At 48.3% G+C, this 20,205-nt stretch overlaps 1 protein-coding gene across 1 annotated transcript in view; it reads right to left on the bottom strand.

Moving 5' to 3' along the window:
• LOC147725240 (lymphocyte antigen 6E-like) overlaps window positions 1–20,205 on the bottom strand; it is an 80,161-nt gene that overhangs the window by 14,647 nt on the left and 45,309 nt on the right. The window contains exon 2 of the mRNA XM_086966554.1: window positions 13,137–13,259. Coding sequence (XP_086822680.1) covers window positions 13,137–13,259 — 123 coding nt within the window. The remainder of the gene's footprint in view (window positions 1–13,136; window positions 13,260–20,205) is intronic.

The following is a 20,205-nucleotide window of genomic DNA, read 5'->3' as shown; positions in this document are numbered from 1 at the left end:
GCTGTAATAGCAACTCCTCTGCGGCTTCCGTTCAGCACCAAGGACAGCCAGGATACCTCTGCACCCGGGCTCCGCGGGCCAGGTAAACTGTGATTGACTGTCATGGTGTGGCCCTAGGATCCACATCACCTTTACTCTCTCTGGATTTCACGCAAGTTCACCTGCAAGTGACCAATTGCCACTGCCACTTTTTCCCATTAACCGCAATGCAAATATTCTGTAGTTTTGAAACACTGTCATTTCTGTTTTCTTCTAAAAACCAGAACTCTGGTTATATGTATCTATAAAGTTCATTTTGGAGTCTAACCGTTTCATTTCTATAAACTGGTGTCAGATTTCTTTCGAGTCACTTACCAGCCGTGTTGTCGCTCTGAAATGCTTAACACGTGCTCCTCTAGTAAAGCCTGAGTGATCTGCGCCACTCACCAGGACTGAGGTAAGGATTTATTTGTGTAAATCCAAGGGACATATCTGGGGAAAGGTGAAGGCATTGCATTGTGATTAAACCTGGGCGTAGTGGGCGTAGTGGGGCTACGCGAAGCACCACGAAGTGGGGGGAAATCTACGCCCACCCACACACTTCGCGTAGCCCCACTACGCGCCGCCAGCCTCCTTCCTGCCCTCTTGTAAATGCCCTCCAAATTATTTAAAACATTGTAAAATTAATTAAAACGACTTACCTGACATGCGGGCGCCCACACATGTGCATTTGTCAGGAAGAAGTCGGCGAGAAACTAGGAAGACGGAGCCCCGGGACGCCGCATGTCAGGTAAGTCGTTTTAATTAATTTTACAATGTTTTAAATCATTTGGAGGGCATTTACAAGAGGGCGGGAGGAAGGTGGGTGGCAGGCAACTTCGCTCCACCATGGCATGTGTGAAGTGTTGCCTACTTTGCGAACCACGAAGTAGGCAACACTACGCACACTCCGTGGACGGAGCGGAGCACCACGCCCACCCTTAATAGTGATGCCTAACCAGCATCACTACAAAATTCTCCACTTTCCTATAAGAGGAAGAGCAGTTGTAATAGTAGAGTAAGACGGCGTAATGTGTCCAACTTCCTGCATAAAAAGGAGAATACAGTGTGGTAATACCAATTACAAAGAGTAGTCGACGCTGCTCCAATTTCTCAGCAGGAACTGCTAAATCAGGTGCAGAAAGGGAATATGGTGTGGTAATACCAGTCACAAAGTCTATTTGTAGATTCTTTTCTGGGTATCTTAGCAGCTTCTGCTGAATCAGGTGCAGAAAGGAATATACCGTGAGGAAATGTCAGTCACAAATACTGTTAGCAGAAGCTGTTCCCTGTACCTCAGGAGCTAGTGCTGATTCAGGGGCAGAAAGGGGAATACCTTATGGTAATGTTAGTTGTAAAGACTGTTAGTAGAAGCTGATCCCCATATCTTAGCAGCTACTGATGAATCAGTTGCAGAAATGAGAATTTTGTGTGGTAATACCAGTAACAAAGACCATTTGATAACTGTTCCCTGTACCCCAGGAGCTACCGCTGAATGGATGGATGCCAGGCGTTATCACTAGTTCCCCAGGGGCTGAGACTTCTTGCACCCACATGCAGGGAGTAACTTCATATGGAAGATTTAAGGCCTCCTTTCTGAGGTTTATACTGTAGGGCAGCACCGCAGGCCTCCCTGCAGCGCCACCCTACAGTAAAAGAAAAGGGCAGGAATGAGCCGTATCTATGAAATATGGCACATTCCTGTCATTTTCCCCCGCTCCGGCGCAGTATGGTTTGCCATGCGCCAACGCAGACAGCTTTGTACCATGGTGCAACGGTGCCTGCGTTGAGGGGATGATTGTTTTTGTGCAGGAAAGGAAACCTTACTGCACAAAAACAATCAGAAGAGGCACAAATAGAAAAAGGAAAAACGAGAAGAGAAATAAAGATATTTCTCCTCGTTGTGCCTCCCTTACGCTTCCCCTGGGGAGGCGTAAGCTTTTGGTGCTGCCTCAGACTTACGATTTCTTGCAAATCTGTGTCAAAATGCCATGGATGTTGCAGGGAATGCCCCCAACAACACCCATTCCATGCCCCTTTTTATGCAGAACACCTCGTTAAAGGGGACAAGTTTTACGAGGAAGCATTAAGCCAAATAAAGTGTCTTAGTGTTGCCTGGTAATATAGGGCAGGCTCCTGCGCCACGGAACTTCATGTTCTAGCAGTGCAAGGGCTCCTAGACTGAGTAAAAACAGAGCTTGTGAATGCCATTGCGGCCATACAGCTGGCTTCATTTTCACCATTCTGTACCTCAAAAACCTTTTTTAAAGCTGATAATGAATAGCATTAGTAAATGAACTATGATGATGATCTTGAAACTCAGATTGTTTGGGAGCCAACACATCTGGCAGGCCATACCCTAGACGGTATTATTTCAAATAATGGTCTTATTGAAGTGAATAGTTCACGTCCCCTACTTTGGTCAGACCACCATGCTGTCCACTTTACTATTAATATTTCTCACACTAACATGTGTCGTAGGAACAGGTTCCCTCTGACCACTGCCTTGAATGAGAAACTTACAATAAGCTCAGACGCTAATGAGGCAGCAACTGACTTCAATGACTGGATCAACCAGGCAGTAAATCTGCTGGCACCAGAAGTGACCAGGAGAAGGCTTGTATCATCTCCTTGGTACTCAGTGGAGCTTAAACAAACTAAAATCAAATGCAGACATAAGGAACACATTTGGAGATCCACTTAAAGCTTGGCTCATAAGATCGACTACTGCTCAGCGTTAAAAGAATATAAGGGGGAAATAGCACTGGCAAAGACAGCTTACTTTACCTCCAAAATCCAGGAGTCCACAAATTCCTCAAATAAACTGTTTAAAACAGTAACTGCTCTGTCGCATTGCCCACGAGACACCATCTTTGTCCCAACCAAACTTTCGTTGACAAACTTGCGGTCTTTTTCCAGGACACGGTCCAGTCGGTCTATGAGGAACTTTTGAATTCATCCGAAGTCAGTAGAATGAACCCTCTAGAGGTACAGGATGAGCAGACACTCCAGTTTATTTATTTATTTATAGCATTTGTAAAGCGCATCTGCAACCCTACGGGCATCCTGGCGCTGTGTACCGTTTGCTGAAAAAAATACTGTGCATCAGAGGAGGGGAGGAAATAGTATTAAGGTTCAGGTGAGATTAAGCTTTGGGGAAGAGCCATGTTTTCACTTTTTTCCGGAAAGCCATCAGTTCGTCTGTTTTCCTGATGTCGATAGGCATTTTATTCCACAGATGAGCTGCGGCTATGCTGAAGGCTCTACCACCATAAGTGGCTTTCCTAATTCTGGGTATGCTTATGAGATTGGAGGATGAGGATCGGAGGGACCGTGTGGGTGTATACCATTTGAATTTCTTTTGAAGTGGTCGGGGGCCCATCCCGTGTACTGCCCTAAAGACAATGCAGAGGGATTTAAAACAGATCCTTTGATGTACAGGTAGCCAGTGAAGGTCGGCCAGAGCGAGGGTGGTAGAGGATCTTCGCTCTCGGGAGAGTGCCAGCTTCGCTGCTGCCGCCTGGATGCTTTGCAATCTGGAGATCAAATAGCCCGGGGATTCCAGAAGCAGAGCATTACAGTAATCCAGGCGGCTGAGAATGGTGCTCCTAACTATGGTGGTTCTGACCTGCGCTGGTAAGAGGGGTAGCAGCTTTCGCAGTCCTCTCATTAAAGCAAAGCAGCTACTCACCTGCTTATTAACATTGGTCTCTAGACTCAGACTGTCGTTAAAGCTGACTCCGAGATTCTTCACCGATTTCACTGGGGTTAATGGTTCCCCTGAGTCTAAAGGCCAGAAATCGATGGGTAGACTTCTGGAGATTCTGCCCACTGCGCAGTGCATTATTTCCGTTTTATCACTATTGAATTGTAGTGAGTTCTGGTTTAGCCAGAGTGTCATTTCTGCCATACAGGTATGGAAGGTCTCAAGTGAGTTGGCCTGGGCACCGTCAAGGGAAATCATCAGCTGCGTGTCGTCCGCATAGTTGATCACGCTAATGCCGTGGGCCTTGATAATGCCCAACAGGGGTTGCATATATATATTAAAAAGTATCGGACTGATTGCGGACCCCTGTGGGACTCCATGTGGGACTTTAACAAATTCCGACTGATATGGGGGGATGGCTACTGCCTGCCATCGGTCCTTTAGGTAGGAGTGAAACCAATCGAGCGCCACTCCACCGATTCCAACGTTCTTTAATCTTGTCAGCAGGATATCATGGCTTACCGTATCGAATGCGGCGGACAGGTCCAGCAGAATCAAGATTGCCGATTCCCCCCTGTCTGCCCTCATTCGTAGGTCATCCAGGACTGTCAGCAGAGCTGACTCGGTTCCGTGAGCTGGTCTGAAACCGAATTGTTCTTCTTCTAGGATGTTGTTAGTCTCTAGGAAGAGGGCAAGGGATCTGCTGACCCACCGCTCTACGATCTTTATGGGGTATGGTAGGAGCGATATAGGACGGTAGTTCTTTTTGCAATTCGGGTCTAGGTTAGGTTTCTTTAGTAGGGGGGTAACAACCGCCAGTTTCCAGTCTTTTGGTACTGTGCTAGAAGTGAGAGATTGATTGCAAAGCTTTTGTAATACAGGGAAAAGGTCATCCCCGAACTCCTTTACTATTTTGTGAGGCAAAGGGTCCAGAGGGGATCCTGAAGTTGTTTTAAGAGCAGTATTTATGATGTCTTGTTCTGTGAGGACCTTAAAATCTTCTAAAGTAGCCTTTGGGTTGGGTCGTCCTACATTGCCTTCGCTCTTCTCCCTATTCTCGGGGTTACTATTATCCTGCTCAGAGGGGATGGAAGCACCCTTCATTCCCTCAATGATTTTAGTAATTTTTTCCTGAAAGAAGGAAGCTAAATCATCTCATAGTTCTTGTGAGGGCTTAATTTGACTGTTAGCACAATCCGGATTGGATAACTCTCTGATTATCCTGAAGGTGTCGCGGGACTTGTTAGAGCTGTGGAGTATTAGGTCGGCGAAATAGTTATCTTTAGCTGCGATGATGTCTATTTTATACCGTACGATGGTTTGTCTCCATATCAGTTTCTCCGGCTCCGAGTAATTTTTTCTCCAGATCCTTTCTGCGTTTTTACAGGCCCTTTTCAGTGCCTTTAGGTTGTCCGTGTACGAGGGTGCGGAGGGTCTTCCTCTTTTCCTGATTACTTTCAGGGGAACAGTATCGTCGAGCTTCATAGTTACTTCTTTACAGAGAGAGAGATAGTTTGTGGTAATGTCGTTCTCTAGGTTAAATAAGTCCCCGACGGGCCAGTGTAGCCTAACTCAGTTCTCCGCCTTAAGCGAAGAGCAAGTGGTAGACTCACTGTTGCAGACATAGTCAGGGTCCCCACTTGACCCTTGTCCCCCACACATTTTACTTCTGGCATCGGAGGAGGTCTGCACATCACTGACTCCACTACTAAATCTAGTCATCAGATATGGGATTTTCCCTTTGGGCTGGAAAATGGCCTGTATTCGATCTATCCTAAAGAAACACGTTGGAGCCCCTGGATGCAAAAACTACAGCCCGATCTCCTGTCTACCTTTACCCTCCAAAATCCTGGAGAAAGCCATAAACTTGGTGTTGATGGCCTATCTAGATTCTAATAACATTATTGACTTCACACAGCATGGTTTTAGAGCTCAGTATTCCACAGAATCAGCTCTGATCATGGCTACAGAGGAGATCCGTAAGGTGATGGATGGGGATGGTAGGGCGGCCTTCATACTGTTTGCTCTAAAAAACAAAGGTTACCTTTTCTTAAGTTTTTTGAAGAGGTATTACTACCTCTGAGAGATTTTCTACCAATAGGTTAAGGATGAACCATATAATGTATTCAGGGTTGCGTAGAGATTAACAAATTTACAGAAATAACAGTTTTCACATGCAGTCTATCTAGAATTGTTAAAACCCCAAATCTAAGGAATGCATACAAGATTACTGCACACTAGTACCCTAATGAGAATATGCACCATCACAGGAAAATTTCATTATAAAAAAAAATATCTTTATTTGGTCATTTGACCGACCATTTGATTGAAAACAAGATCATTCACATTTATTCATTAGAAACAATAAAATCTTAAAAAAGCTGAAATGTGCCGACGCGGCGTTTCGGTGATGTAAGTTGTCACCTTCTTCAGGACAATATTTCAAATGTTAAAATCACTACTTGGTAGTTCATTTATCGCTTTATTCAATGCGCGATTTCTGGGATTTATACCCGTTCGGTACAGTTTCTTAATTCTGTGACCTTTCAATTGAAGACAGGGTTTCCATTTCCCAATGTAGTTATTTGGGTCTGATAATGGTTTTTTCTGGATTGATTTTGTTACAATCCTACGGTGGACGGTGGTATTTACTCCTTGCCCAGCCGAACTTGGGGGAAGTTTCCCTTGACGAGATATTTTATGTATATCTCTGTTTGCTCGCACTATTACTTGGGCGACCGCTTATGTTAAAACCAGGACGTTCATTTGATTTAGTTTTAGAGATTTCTCTGGCGTCACGAGTGGGCATCTGCACCGACCGTCTCACCGGGCTGGAAAGCTTCATACTGTTTGACCTCACGGCAGCCTTTGATACCGTAAATCATGCGGTACTAGCAAGTAGGCTGCTGGCCGTCAGGGTCAGTGGCAAGGCTCTGGCCCTTTTAACATCATTTTTGTCCTCCATGTACCAAATATTACACTGGGAGGGACTTAGGTCAGAACGGTTCATTCTCCCGGGTGGAGTCCCTAGGGCTCGGCCCTGTCCCGACCATGTTCAATATATATGTGGCCCCGCTAGCCAGACTAACCAAAAGCCATGGTCTAGTGCTCGTGTCTTATGCTGATGACACCCTGCTAGTGGTGTCTATCACGCAAAATGGGGATAGGTCAGCTGAACGATTTTGCAACTGTCTTTCCTCACTGATGTCGTGGATGAATACAAATTTCCTGAAACTCAACACCGAAATTTGGTCAGAAATCTTCAATCTGGAGCCAACTATGGTGGCCCAGCGAAGCCGGAACCTGCCCGGTGTCTAAGGCTAGAAATCTCGGTTTCGTGATCGACAAAGATCTAACATTTGCCCCCCAAGTAAACCAATGCTTTTTTATGTTGAAGGTATTACGTAAGAATGTCCCATTCATTCCAATCTCTTTGAGGAAAATGGAGGTAGGAGCTTTAGTTCTATCAAGAATGGACTATTTATAGCCCTCTATTTATCTATTTAGGCGCTGGAATAAAACACCTCACTAAGCTTCAGTCACTGCAAAATGCAGCAGCGCGAACACTACTTCGTTTACCCAAGCATCATTCCACTTCTGCCAGTATAAAACAACTTCACTGGCTTCCAGTGAGACGAGGGGTGGAGCTTAAAGCCCTCTACGGAGGGGGGGGTGATAGACTTACAATCTTTATTTCCCCGTTAAGTCCCACTGCGTTGCCTGAGATCCAATAACACTGGACTAGTACGTCTAATTGCGACTCCAGGCCTGCCGCACTCCTTTGAGCAAAAAAGTATAAAAACCTGGCTCTTCACGCAAATGTAATCTTTGAGGCTGTCCCGGTTCCACAGTACCCAGCGCCAAGACGCCTCGGCAATAGCACGCTCTACAAATATCTTCAGTCAGTCAGTCAAGGAGGGATGAAGGTAGTGGCTGGATCCCAAAAGAAACATCCACCAATAACTGCCAGGACAGAGGCCTTCTCGCGGACTAGGTGGAGATGGTGGATGGAACATCCTTAAACGGGGCAGACAGTCCCTGGTCACTTTGCAGCACTCTGAACACGCTTTCTTTGCTGTAAATATATTCAGTAAAGTTTACCAAAAAGTGATAGAAGGATGGGGCCTGAGTAATTACCAATGGGTGAGCTTAGTTCAAGCACTCCATCTGTCATTTTTTGTAACTTCAGTGTCTTGCCCTAAGCGGGACGGGTTTGGCTGCACCTGGGTTCTGTGCTGTGGGAAGCTGGCTCCCAACATAGTGTACTACAAGGAAGTAAACTGTGCAGAGTCCAGAGAGAGGTAAAGGCAGATGATTCTCACGCTCTTTCTGTGGTACTGTCAGCGAGCAGTTAGGCTTATCAGAGGGTAGTGCTAAGCATTTGTTGTACTCACAGAGCAATAAATGAGACACACGCTCAATAATAAATCCAAGACCAATCTATCAAAAGAACGTTGATTTGTATGTATTATTACGACCAAAAACACAGTTCTCAGGTAAGTACTTTCAGCATTACAATTTTTCAAAGTTCAGAATATAAATCACTTTTATGCAAATTTACGCACTTTAAGAATCAATGGGGAAAAAGTGGAAAAATACATTTAAAATGAGGCAATGCTTTCCCGAAGTTCCCCTTCTCATTTTAGATCAACGTCAGGACCAAGTCCAAAGTTCCAGCAGAAGAAGTTTGGGAGCATCCGGGAAAGGGCCGAAGTTGAGTGCTGAGGGTCTTGGAAGTTGATGAGCAAAAACAAAGGGTGTCACCTGAAAATGCAATGCACTGCTGGACATACAGGTAAGTCTAATGGGTTTCCTTGGAAGGAGGTGGTTGCAAGAGCCTGGGGACCATGGGAGCGGGGCTGGTTGGTCAGTGCTGGGGCCTGTGGGCCCGGTGTAGCACGAACATGTCCGCTGGGCTTCCTGTGTCTTTACGATCCTCACAGTCAGGAGCGGGCAACTTAGAGTGGTGATCTCAGGACAGCTGGGCTACTCGGAAAGTGGGTCTCAGGTGTCTCAACGTCCCTCAATGGGTGCTTGCTTCTGGTGCTCTGGGAGTCTAGAGTGGATTTTTCTTCTTAGTTTTTACTGTTGGGGGTCCGGTACCCCGGGTATTGATAGACCACACCTCTGGTAGGTCTGTGTGCCTCCAAATTGGTGTAGAGGCAGATGTGGCCCTCCAGAGTTGTTGTTCCTCTTCGTGCTTTGGTGCTGCTTCAAGGTCATCAGGAAGCAGCCAGTAGACAAACCAGACTTAACAGGATCGGTGACTGCAGATTGCAGGGGAGTGATAGCTTCAATCCAAGGGAGCGTCTTGGAAATTTATTTGCAGGCTGGAGTTGCTCCAGAGTTCTCTGAGTCCTTGCAGGTGTCAAGACGACACAGCGGCAGCAATTGTTGAGTCCTTGAGGCAGCAGGCAGGGTTTGGTGCCTTTTCTTCTGCAGCGGGGCTTCCGTCCTCGAGCAGAGGGTCTTCTTTGTCATGGTCTTCTTGGGTCCAATAAATATGAGGTTCAGGCCTCGGGCAGTCACATAAACACTGAATTTAGGGGCGTTACAAGGGGAGCCAGGTAATAGCCAGTGGGTTGTCAACGTTTAGGGTGTCTACAACCTCTAGTGGCCCCTTCCTGTGGGAAGAGTCACTACCCTAGCCATGAGGTTAGGGTAGTGCCTAACCTCATGGCTAGGTTAGGCACTACCCTAAGGTTTTCTCGCCATATCAAGATAATGGAATGTCAGGAGAGGGGTTTATCCTCACGAGGCAGGCTAAGTGGGTCCCTCCTCTTCATCTAGCAAATGTTCCCAACTTTCCTTCCACCAAACGCGGAGCAGAAAAGGGGGCTTGGCCTCCCCCAGTCCCTGGGGGGTTCCTGGCTTTGATTTCATGTGTAAAACACCCCCGCTCACCCTACGTGTTCAGAAACATGTCTGGTGGTGGCAGGCTGGTGAGAACCAGCCAAATACCCCACTAGTGTTTAGTTAAGTTTCAGGGGATCCCCCGCGAAGGGTCTCCTGTGTGAATTTATTTATAAATCAATCACTGGCATCAGTTAGGATTTATTAAGACAAGATGTTTGGTACCAAACACCTCAGAAATCAGTGAAGCCATCACGGAGCTAGGAAAGTCGTGTGACAAGTATCCAGCCCTTGTACTCCTTATGGCTTCCCTGTTCATGAACAACATCACAGAATGAACTGGACATTCTAGGGGCCTATCTGCTCCGGCAGATAGGCAAGCACACAGGATATAGTGCACCCTGCCTTAGAGCTGAAGGCCTGCATTGGGGTGACTTACCTACATCTTCTACAGTACATGGGAGGCATGGCACACAGAGTGTGCGCCTTGTCTATTCCTCAGATTTTCCTGCACCAAGACACACAGCCTTCAATGGCAGAGTGCGTTGCCGTGGTGAGGGGGCCCTGGGGTGGCACCACCAGTGTCGCAGCCCAAAGAGGAGCCTCGTCAGTTCCTAGGTCCTAGGAACCAGGGGTACCATTTACTAGGGAATTACAGCGGTAACTGCAGTTGGGCCAATCATGGTATAGTGTTGTGGAAAGGAGATCTGGCACTGGGGACCTGGTTAGCAGGGACCCAGTGCACATCAGGCAAAACTTTGGGGCTAACCATGCAAAAAGAGGCACTTTTCAAAGTGTGTGCACTATGGGCCCAATTCACAGAACTAACTTGAGACAAAATCCTAAATTTACTACCATTTCGGTATTCACAGAAGGCACTTACTCATTTTGGTCTTCCCAGAAGGCACTTACTCATTTTGGTATTCACAGAAGTTAGGAGTCCTAACTTTAGGACTCCTAAATGCATTCCGTGAATACCGAAAGTCTTAAAGTTACTCCTAAACTGAGAATAATCTTGACTTTAAGACTTTTGTATTCACAGAAGTCATTTACGAGTCCTAAAGTTAGGAGTCCTAACTTCTGTGAATACCGAAATGAGTAAATGCCTTCTGTGAATACCGAAAGTAGTAAGTTTAGGATTTTGTCTTAAATTAGTTCTGTGAACCGGGCCCTATTTCACTGGAACCAAGCTATATCCCGCTGATGGGCCCTAACTAGTGTGAAACCGGTCCAGGGCTGCTTGTGTTCCTTTTTCGGGAGCACCAGGCCTGCAGTTATGGATGAACGGTTTCCCATTGGAGCAGGGTCAAGACTGATGTGCATAAGGCTGGGTACAAACTGAGGCGGCATACTGGGTGAAAAGGGATGGATTGGGATGCATCCTGAGTGATTACCAGTGACTGAGATTATTTTGTGCATTCATCTATCACTTTTTTGTTTAGTTTAGTAAAATTATTCAGAGCATTTAGAAAACATGCACCACAAAAGAAGGCTGCGATGTCGTATGTTTGGGATGTCTTAATTGAGCACACATGGCAGTGCAGTATGTGTGCACCACACAAGAAGCAAACAGGATGATTTCAGGCTGTCTTCTGAGGGAATACTTAGTACAAACTCTGCACACTGGAAGCATTCCCACTCTCCGTACCACACCATCTCTCTTTTCATTGCCAAAGGCTTGTTTAACCGAGGGCCAACTTGTCCATTTCCCACAGGATGAATGTTTTTAGGTCTCGGGTCAACCTGAGATGTCATAAATCACATCCTTATCAATGTTTCCTGGCAGTGGCTCATGCTCTGACTCCTGGACATCCGAAGAGAAGGGTGAGGGGGTGAAATACCACACTCCATCCTACAGACCTTCAATGAACCCTTCTTCTTCTTGTTCCTTAAAGAGGTTCAAGCATAGCACCGAAGAAGAAATGCAGGGGCTCATTTATAAGACCTTTGCATCCCCGGTACATCGTTTCTGGTGACTCTCCGGCGGCGCCAAAGCCTGCCCCATATGTGCGCGGCACCAATAAGCCACTTTTTTAGGCTTAATGCTGCCTAGTAAATATTGTCCCCTTTAACACCGTTTTATGCATTGTGTGTTGCTAGAGACATTCAAAGCAACATTCCTGGCTCTTTGACACTGCCCCACATTTATGAAAAATCGTAACTCTGAAGCAGCGGCAGCTTCCAGGAGAGGCGTAAGAGAGGCACAACGAGGTTCCTTTTTATATGTGTGCTGCGTGCAGCACACACAGAAAAAGGATAACCCTTCTTATGATTGTGTTGGGCAGGAAGGTTTTGCTTCCTGCCCAAAAACAATCATCCCTGCAACGCAGACACCCTTGAACTACGGTGCAAAGGAGCCTGTGTTGGCGCGAAGCTGCACATTCTGCGCCAACGCAGGGGAAAAGGACAAGAATGCGTCATATCTGATAGAAATGGCACATTCCTTTCCTTTTCTTTTGCTGCAGGGCAGTGTATCGTGAAGGCCTGCAGCGCTGCCCTACGGCAAAAACTCATAAATGAGGCCCACAGAGTTTACGTGGACACCTGACTCATTGGTTGCTGTGTCATCGTGGTGGGCTGGACAGAAACATTCTGAAGAGCACGTAGAAAGAGGTGAGAGCATTGTTGTAGTGCAGAATGGTGCCACTTCCTGCTTAAAAACAATCCTGCCTCTAATGTAGTCACTTTTACACCATGGTGCAAAGGTGCCTGTGTTGGCGCTAGGCAGCACACACTGTGGCAGCATAAGGAGAGGAAAGGAACTCACTGTTCAATATTAAATATTGAAGATTCCTGCCCGCTGCCTTTCACGCAGTGCAGCAAGGTGTCACATTGCGTTGCATTGTGTTGTGTTGCGTTGCGTTGCATGAAAGTTTGATCAATCTGACCCTGATCGAGCTTCGATCCGATTCGATGTTCTGAAGATGTGGGGGTGATTTGAAGACCAGGATGCATTGTGTAAAAGGTGACTTAATTGTTGGTTTTATGCCCGTACCAAGGGGAAGAGATGGGTGTGTACCTCATGAAGCTGAGGTGGGGGGATCTGGCTCGAGGGGTCAGTCTGCAGAGTGAAAACTGTACACACATCTAACACAAACACAGTTTTGCACCAGTGTATCACGCGGACATAAGAGGGAGGACGGGCGATCGATAGCCTTTGCGAGTGGTGTCACCTCCTGGTGCATTTGACGGGTCTTTTTCAATTCTGGGGGTTAACCCCTTGCATGCGCTGGGAATTTTCGTGCTGTGAGGGCATTCTAATTAGTGGGTGGGATTTGGACGGCCCCCGGCTGTCGTGAGCACTCACCCACCATGACTCATGATGGCCGGGGAAGTCATGAGTATGCCAGGGGTTAAATCTTCAAACATCCCCTCAGCCAGTGGACCCACATGTCAGGAAGGGGAATACGTTTCCAGAGTGCAGTGAACACAACTTTGCACCACAAACACCGTTATACTCTGCAGTACTGAACTGTTATGTTAAGGTAAACTTATAAAGCGCATGGCTGCCCCAACAACGGGGAGTCCCAACTGTGTGCATGCATGCGGGGCTCCTTACCGTACAGGTCTTTGGTGACGTTGGTTTGACACACCTTGTTCTGAGACACGCACTGCACGCTGGCCTCGTTGCAGCCCCCGTTGTCGCGCTCGTTGCTGCACTCGAAGCACCGCAGAGAGGAGGCTGTAGGGAGGAGACAGAGCAGAGGACACAGGATCAGACTGGGGCAGCAAAATACAGGATTTAGAGAGCTACAAACGTGGCCTGGTTTGCAAATTCAGGCAGGATGGAAGACTGCATGGATTTGTGCTTGCTGTAGACAATGCTTGTTTTAATATCACGGAAATCACCAGTAAAAGCCTGCCCAGCAGAGCTTACAACAGGCCCAGAAACAGCCAAAACATCAGCCGACACACTGACCCGACAGAGCAGCACATCGGGAGCCACAGACGTGTCCAGGTGTGCTCCCCTTCACTACCCCACAGGTCCAGGTGTACCTCCTTCTTTTCCCAAAGTTCCAGCTGTGCTCCCCTTCTCACACTCTACAGGTCCAGGTCTGCTCCCCTTCTTTCACCACAGGCCCAGGTGTGCTCCCCTTCCCTCCCCCTGTAAGTCTATCTGCGCTTCCTTTCTCACACTCCACAGGTCCATGTGTACTCACTTACTCTCCCCCACAAGTCCAGCTGTGCTCCCCTTCCCTCCCCCCTGTAAGTCATCTGTGCTCCCTTTCTCTCCCCCACAGGTCCAGCTGTGCTCCCCTTCACTCCTCTACAGGTTCAGCTGCGATCCCCTTCCCTCCCCCACAGGTCCAGCTCTGCTCCGATTCTCGCACTCCAAATGTCCAGGTGTACCCCCTTATTCTACCCCTACTGGTCCAGATGTGCTTCCCTTCTTTCCCCCACAGGTTAAGGTGTACTCCACTTCTCTCCTTCCACAGCTCCAGCTGTGCCCCCTTCTCTCTCCCACAAGTCCAGCTGTGCACCCCTTCTCTCCTCCCACTGGTCCAGGTGTGCTCCCCTTCTCTCCTCCCACTGGTCCAGGTGTGCTCCCCACCTCTCCCCCAACAGCCCCAGCTGTGCTCTCCTTTGCTCTCCCACAGGTTCAGCTGTGCTCCCCTTCCCTCTCCCACAAGTCCAGTTGTGCTTCCCTCACCTCCACTGGTCTAGCTGTGCTCTCTTCCTTTCCCCCACCAACCCAGCTGTGCCCCCCTTGTATCTTCCCATAGGTCCATCTGTGCTCCCCTTCCCTCCCACCACAGGTCCAGCTGTGCTCCCCGTCTCTCTCCCCTCAGATACAGCTGTACTCCTCTACCCTTTCCCACAGGTCCAGCTGTGTTCACCTCACCCAATACAGCTCCAGCTGTGCTCTCTTCTCTCCCCCCACAGGTCTAAATGTGCTCTTCTTCCCTTTTCCACTGGTCAAGCTGTGCTCCTTTCACCCCCATAGCTCAAGCTGTGCTCTCTTCCTTTCCCCCCAGGTCCAGCTGTGCTACCCGTCTCTCTCCCCACAACTCCAGCTGTGCTCTCTTCCCTTTCCCACAGGTCCAGCTGTGCTCCCCTTCCCTCTCCCACAGGTCCAGCTGTGTTCACCTCACCCCAAAGCTCCAGCTGTGCTCTCTTCTCTCCCCCACAGCTCCAGCTGTGCTCTCTTCCTTTCCCTCCACCGGTCCAGCTGTGCTCTCTTACTGAATGTGTGATTGAATCATGGGTGCGCCCTTTTCTTTGGATATTCGTACAGAGAGGCTTGGAGACATGTTGTTCCATGGAGCAGACTCAAGTGCGGGCCCCAGGATTAGAGCTCGGCCCTTGGGCTGTAGCAGCTTTGGGGCCCCCCCTACAGCCCCCACCCCCGGTGTTGATGCTATACTGGGATCAGTGGTCGAATTGGGGAATAAAAGTAGGGGAACTGAGGCGGAGAATCAGAGGGCGGGAATAACCTGCGAATTGAATCAGTGGGCGGAGTCAGAGGTGTGGCCAGGGGGAGCAGAACGTCCCAATTTGAGTATTTGTTTGGCATTTCACTGACCAGTTACAGCTTACTATGGTATTTAATTCAATCAAAGGATACTCATGATTATTTAAGGCTTAATGAGAGTTATTGACATTAAAATACATTCAAAAAGTGGGATATATTTCCAATCACAGAATGTCCTAAATTCGCTTAACTGTGAAAGCACACGCTATTTGTCTCCGATCCAGGAAGGAGGCAGCTGGTGATTTTAAAACCATAATATACTTGCAAACATGACTCCCCCACTCAAAGTCAGCGCCCGGTGTGGTCACACCATTGGCACCGCCCATCTCAAGGGTCTTGTGACCTCAGTGACGAGTCACTGTCACTCTAGGGTGTGCTGCTTCATAGTTCTGCCCACAACACTGCAGACAAACTTCAGAATGGATTGTATCAGACAGGCCTTCAAGCTTAGCCCACACTTGCCACTGCAAGGGTCCAACTGCAGGTGCCTTGACACCAGGGCGTCTAAGGTCTAGCATGGGAATTTGCTTCCTCAGATGAGAGGTTGGGTGGACTGGTCATGAAGGCTGGACCTGGTTCCCCAGTTCCAAATTCAGCAGCTCTGTCCAAAGAGCCACATCCCCTCCCTCACTGCACACCATACAGCCTCACTGAGAGAAACTCACACTGCCTTTAGCTACAACCCAATTGTGCCCCGCTATAAACACCTGGATGCGACTCAATTCAAATAACACACTAGACAAGAGAAATATGCTGCCTAAAATAAAAATAACAACATCCTGGAAAAAGCAGACACTCATAGGGAATGCAAGATTAAGTAAAGCATGTGAAATGTAAGCAGGAACAACATGGTTACCTTTAACTCTTTTACACTCACTATTCAGAAATCAGTGAGTGCTTTTGCCTGAATAGTTAAGGACATGACTACAGGGCCAAGCAGAGACCCATTTCAAGGTTTGTTGCTTATATCCTTAAAAAACGTGAGCAGTGTGGTTTAAAAAGAGCACATCCCTGAATACAGAGCTGAGGTACGCATTTTGTTTTCCAATCCAGCCATTAACCAGGCATTGCAGTACCTCCAGGTTGGGGCACTTCCTCACTCAAAGAAAGACAAGAAAGCAAAAGTAGCGTTTCACTAGAAAACTCTGTAAAGTTGCGCTAATGTTTGGTGTGAGTAAAACCAATGTGGCCACTTTTCGACCACTCTGTCTTGCTTTATTTAGTAATTTCTTTATTTTTCATATTTTGAACCTTTTATTTCTCTCCAAGGCTGCACTTTGGAATAAGAAAATTTTCAGAAAAAAAGCATTTCCTGCCAAAGTGTTTTAGTTTTATAGAGGAGAACAAATAAAAAAAGGGGGAAAGAGAGGGTGAGAACCCTGTTTCTTGTAGTCACATTTTCAGAAACTGATGCAGAGCTAGACAGAAATAGAGGGAACAAGAGGAAGAAAGAGAGAGGGGGCAGTGGCAGAGCACAAGTGAACGCTGCCCTTGTCTTCTCCGGGCAAAAAGGGCCTCTCCTTTTCTGCCCATTCATCCCCGAATGGCCATAAACGCCGAGCCTTATCCGTAGGCCATGGCTATTTCTGCCGTCCTGGGACACATGTTTAAAAATAAAAGTAGGGGAATGGAATGTATTGAATTAAAGAAGTAGGGGCACGGGCGTGGCATCGCCGGCTACAAGATGGCTGCATTTTGAGTGGGCTCTGCCAGCCAAGCCCAACATCCGGAGCAATCGTATGGACCGGGGACGCCTGAAGGCCCCCGACTGCCTGCTGCGGTGCCTGCACCACTGGGGTGCGCAATGTTGCCTTTTCAAGACCACCAGGTGCTGTGAATAAGGGAATCTGCACCTGACAGGATGCGGCCGTTCATCGAGGCCGTGTGTACCACTCTGCTCTGCTCAAGGGGCCACAGTTTTTCATTGAGCCTGGGAGTGCCCTGGGGTGGCGGAGTTCTTGAAGAGGGTTTGTGAGGCAATTAGTTGCATTACGAGAGCTCGCCTTGCATGCTGGATTATGTCAAGAAGGTGCCAGTGGCACGCCACCAGCTGGTGGCAATGCCGCTGATACTAGCCAAGCGCAGAGTAACAATACCCTGGGGTCAATGTCCCACACACACGCGTGCGCATTGGTTACTGGATGCTGCACATTGTCAGGAACAACTCAGTACATATTGGGAACTCATGCCAGAGACATCCAGACCATTAGATATCTGGGAACCCTTTGCCACACACCTTAGAAATGAAGCTGCTAGTACACTAGGCGGGCCGGAGTCGTTGCGTTAGAGAGTATGAGATTGGGAGGCCAGGATGAAGGGGATTATGGATCGACGGATATTGTTAAGTACTGCTTTGACTTCACTGTTTTGAGATGGTTGTAGACGGGGCGGGGCTAGAACTGCTCTTTGTCTGTATCGATATCCCTGATACTTTCTATTCTCGCTCCAAGTGTGCTTCTGTAACTGTCCTGTAAACTTAAACAGTTAAACAATACAAATCGAAACAAAAATAAAGAAGTAGGGGCAAACCGTGCCCTGCAGATCCCGCCCAATTCGACCACTGACTGGGATGCGAAAGGCACCTTGTTGGATCTGAAGCTGGAGACGGTCTCACCTGCCCTCCTTCACGGAGATCCAGCTCTGTCTACTTTTATTCCAGCTGCGGCCGCTCTGTGTTCCCTTTCCAATCCTTCCCTCTTTGACAGAGCTGTATCTGGGGTGAAGTTGATGTTTCCACCGCCCATCCCAGTCACACGCACCAAACAAGCATTAGCAATGCAATAGATCTCTCCTTTGCGAGAGTTTAAGCTATTGGCATTGTAAATGACAATGCCTTTTATTTATCTGTTTTGATAATTAATACATAACTAAAAGGCATTGTCATTTACAATGCCAATAGCTTAAACTCTAGGTCCACTCTCTCCCCGCAGCCCTGATGTGCCTTCTCTTGCCTCCAGACCCTGACGTCCTCCTTGGTAGGTTCAAGGCTGCTGCCCGCTCCTGCGCCTGTTGCCCGTTCCAACTGGGACCAGACTGCCTGCAACCACCGTAACCTTTCTCAGCCGTTTTTTTTTCTAAATGTTTCCCTGTAGTGCCACTGTTATTATGCCAATCTGTGTCTTGCTCTAATTCCACCATTTTTATTTTCTCGTGCCTGCCTGTTCCTTTTGCCTTTTGCCGCTGCTGCCCCTGTGGCCCCTCCCTCCCGGAATTCCCACCCTGAATTCTGCCCTGGAATTCCCCTGCTCCTGCCTCCCAGCCTCTCCTCCCTCCCACTTCACCTACTTAATGACGGCTGTAGTAAGGTGGACACCTGACTATGGTTACCCCAGATTTTTTTGCCTTGTGTTTAGCTGGTTTTCGACTTAGTTGGCCTGGTTCCCTGCTAATCAGGGCCCCAGGCTATCTGCTCTCTCCTTAAAATGGACTCCATGCACCCTAGGTGCATAACCAAATTGGTACTGGATACCTTCTCAGCTCCTATATAGTGCACTATAGTTGCCAAGGACATAGGTGCATCCAAGGCCTACCAGGGGCTGCAGCATAGCTTTTGCCACCCCTGGCTGGTTCTTAAATTGACATAACTGGCTGATCACTCAGCTGGGGCAAGTTGGTGTAATCACCCCTTGCATAGATATAGTATACCTATATCTAAACCTATGTATGGACACATATAAACCTATAAGTCACTCCTATGGCAGGCCTTATCAATCCTGGAGGCAGAGTGCTTGGTTTTACGTGAGATGGTGCTTTAGCATGAGCTGAGCCTGTCTGCAGCTCTCGGGAACAATTCCCTAAGCTGTTCCAGGATAATGCCATACCATATACTCTTAATTGCATTATAATCCATCGCGGTTATGTGCTAACTTTGGTTTGGCTTTATCAAAACATGTCGTGTAAGGTGTCATACAATTTGGAATTCTATCCCCTCGACAGTCCTGTCGACGGGGATAGCATTCCACCCTTCTAGAGGGAGAAGACATGTTACTTTACTAAAACGCGGTTAATCCTAACCAGAGCCTCAGCATCACAAAATAGATGCTGCTGCCACCGACACGAGTCGGACCTCCTGCTGCTGACCAAAACTTGGCAGCGAAAGCCTGGACAAAGGGTTTTCTGTCCCAGAGAGGTGCTACACCTCCACAGACAGGAGATAGTGTATTGGGGCAGGGAGGGCTGAAAGAAACTAGACAGTGCCTGGGGCGCACAAGGTTTCCCCTTGCATAATCCGGTCAAACTGGTGCTGGGGAACACCAGCCCCAGTCCCAGCGCGACCCTGGACAAAGGGAAAGGGGTGTAACCACCCCCTTCCTGGGTCCCACCCATAGGAGGGACCTAGCAGGTAATCTAGCCCCCAAGATTGGTATAAGAATGGGAGCAGTGCCAACGCACTCAGATTAATCCTGAACTGAAACACTACAAGAAGAATCTCTGGACTTCGACTTTCTGCCAAGAAGACTGAAGAAATCTCCCTTGTCGGCAAGGAGTGTCCACCCTGCACAAGCAGGCACCATCAGCATCCAGCGGCTTCCCTTTGTCGTCTTCCCTCGAGGATCCAGACTTCAGAGCCCGACGAGACCCAGATTCCCAGACCTCTCCGATCTCTACCTACATCTGCAGCACAGCTGAGATCCGTGGGTGTGACGAGACACATGGGACCGGCCATCTGGGAAGAAGCAGCACTTCGCTCCAGCACGACTTCTGAGGTAACCTCGACCAAGTGCTTTGGGGACTGAGAAGCCCCGACCCCGAGCAGCTCCTGCACCGAAGACCAGCCCTCCAGCATCCACGAGATCTGCGTGGGGCCCTTCTGTCTGTTTGCTGCTCGACGCGTTGTCTGGTCACTTGCCGGCTGGCTAGTGACCTCCTAGACAACGAACCTTAAATCCATTCTGCTGGTCTGGTTGCTCCAGACTGGCCCCTGCTTCCCTGCAAAGGAGAAGCACCCCGGACCCTCCTGGTCCACTCCAAACGCCGTTTCCACTCACCGCATGGGTTGCCTTTGCCAAGGCCTGTTGACTCTAAATCCGGATACGACACCGCCGACAGTGAGAGCCTGCGTGGGACAGCTCGTGCCTTCATCCTGGTCATCGAAGACACCTCCTGGTCCACGTGGCTGCAGAGACAAGCGTCCACTCTTCACCTGATCGCGCCG

The sequence above is a fragment of the Lissotriton vulgaris genome, chromosome 4_1 (assembly GCF_964263255.1).
Source record: "Lissotriton vulgaris chromosome 4_1, aLisVul1.2, whole genome shotgun sequence".
Classification (NCBI taxonomy): Eukaryota; Metazoa; Chordata; class Amphibia; order Caudata; family Salamandridae; genus Lissotriton; species Lissotriton vulgaris.
The sequence above is the reverse complement of the archived record's forward strand: the minus strand, read 5'-3'. Positions and strand labels throughout refer to the sequence as shown.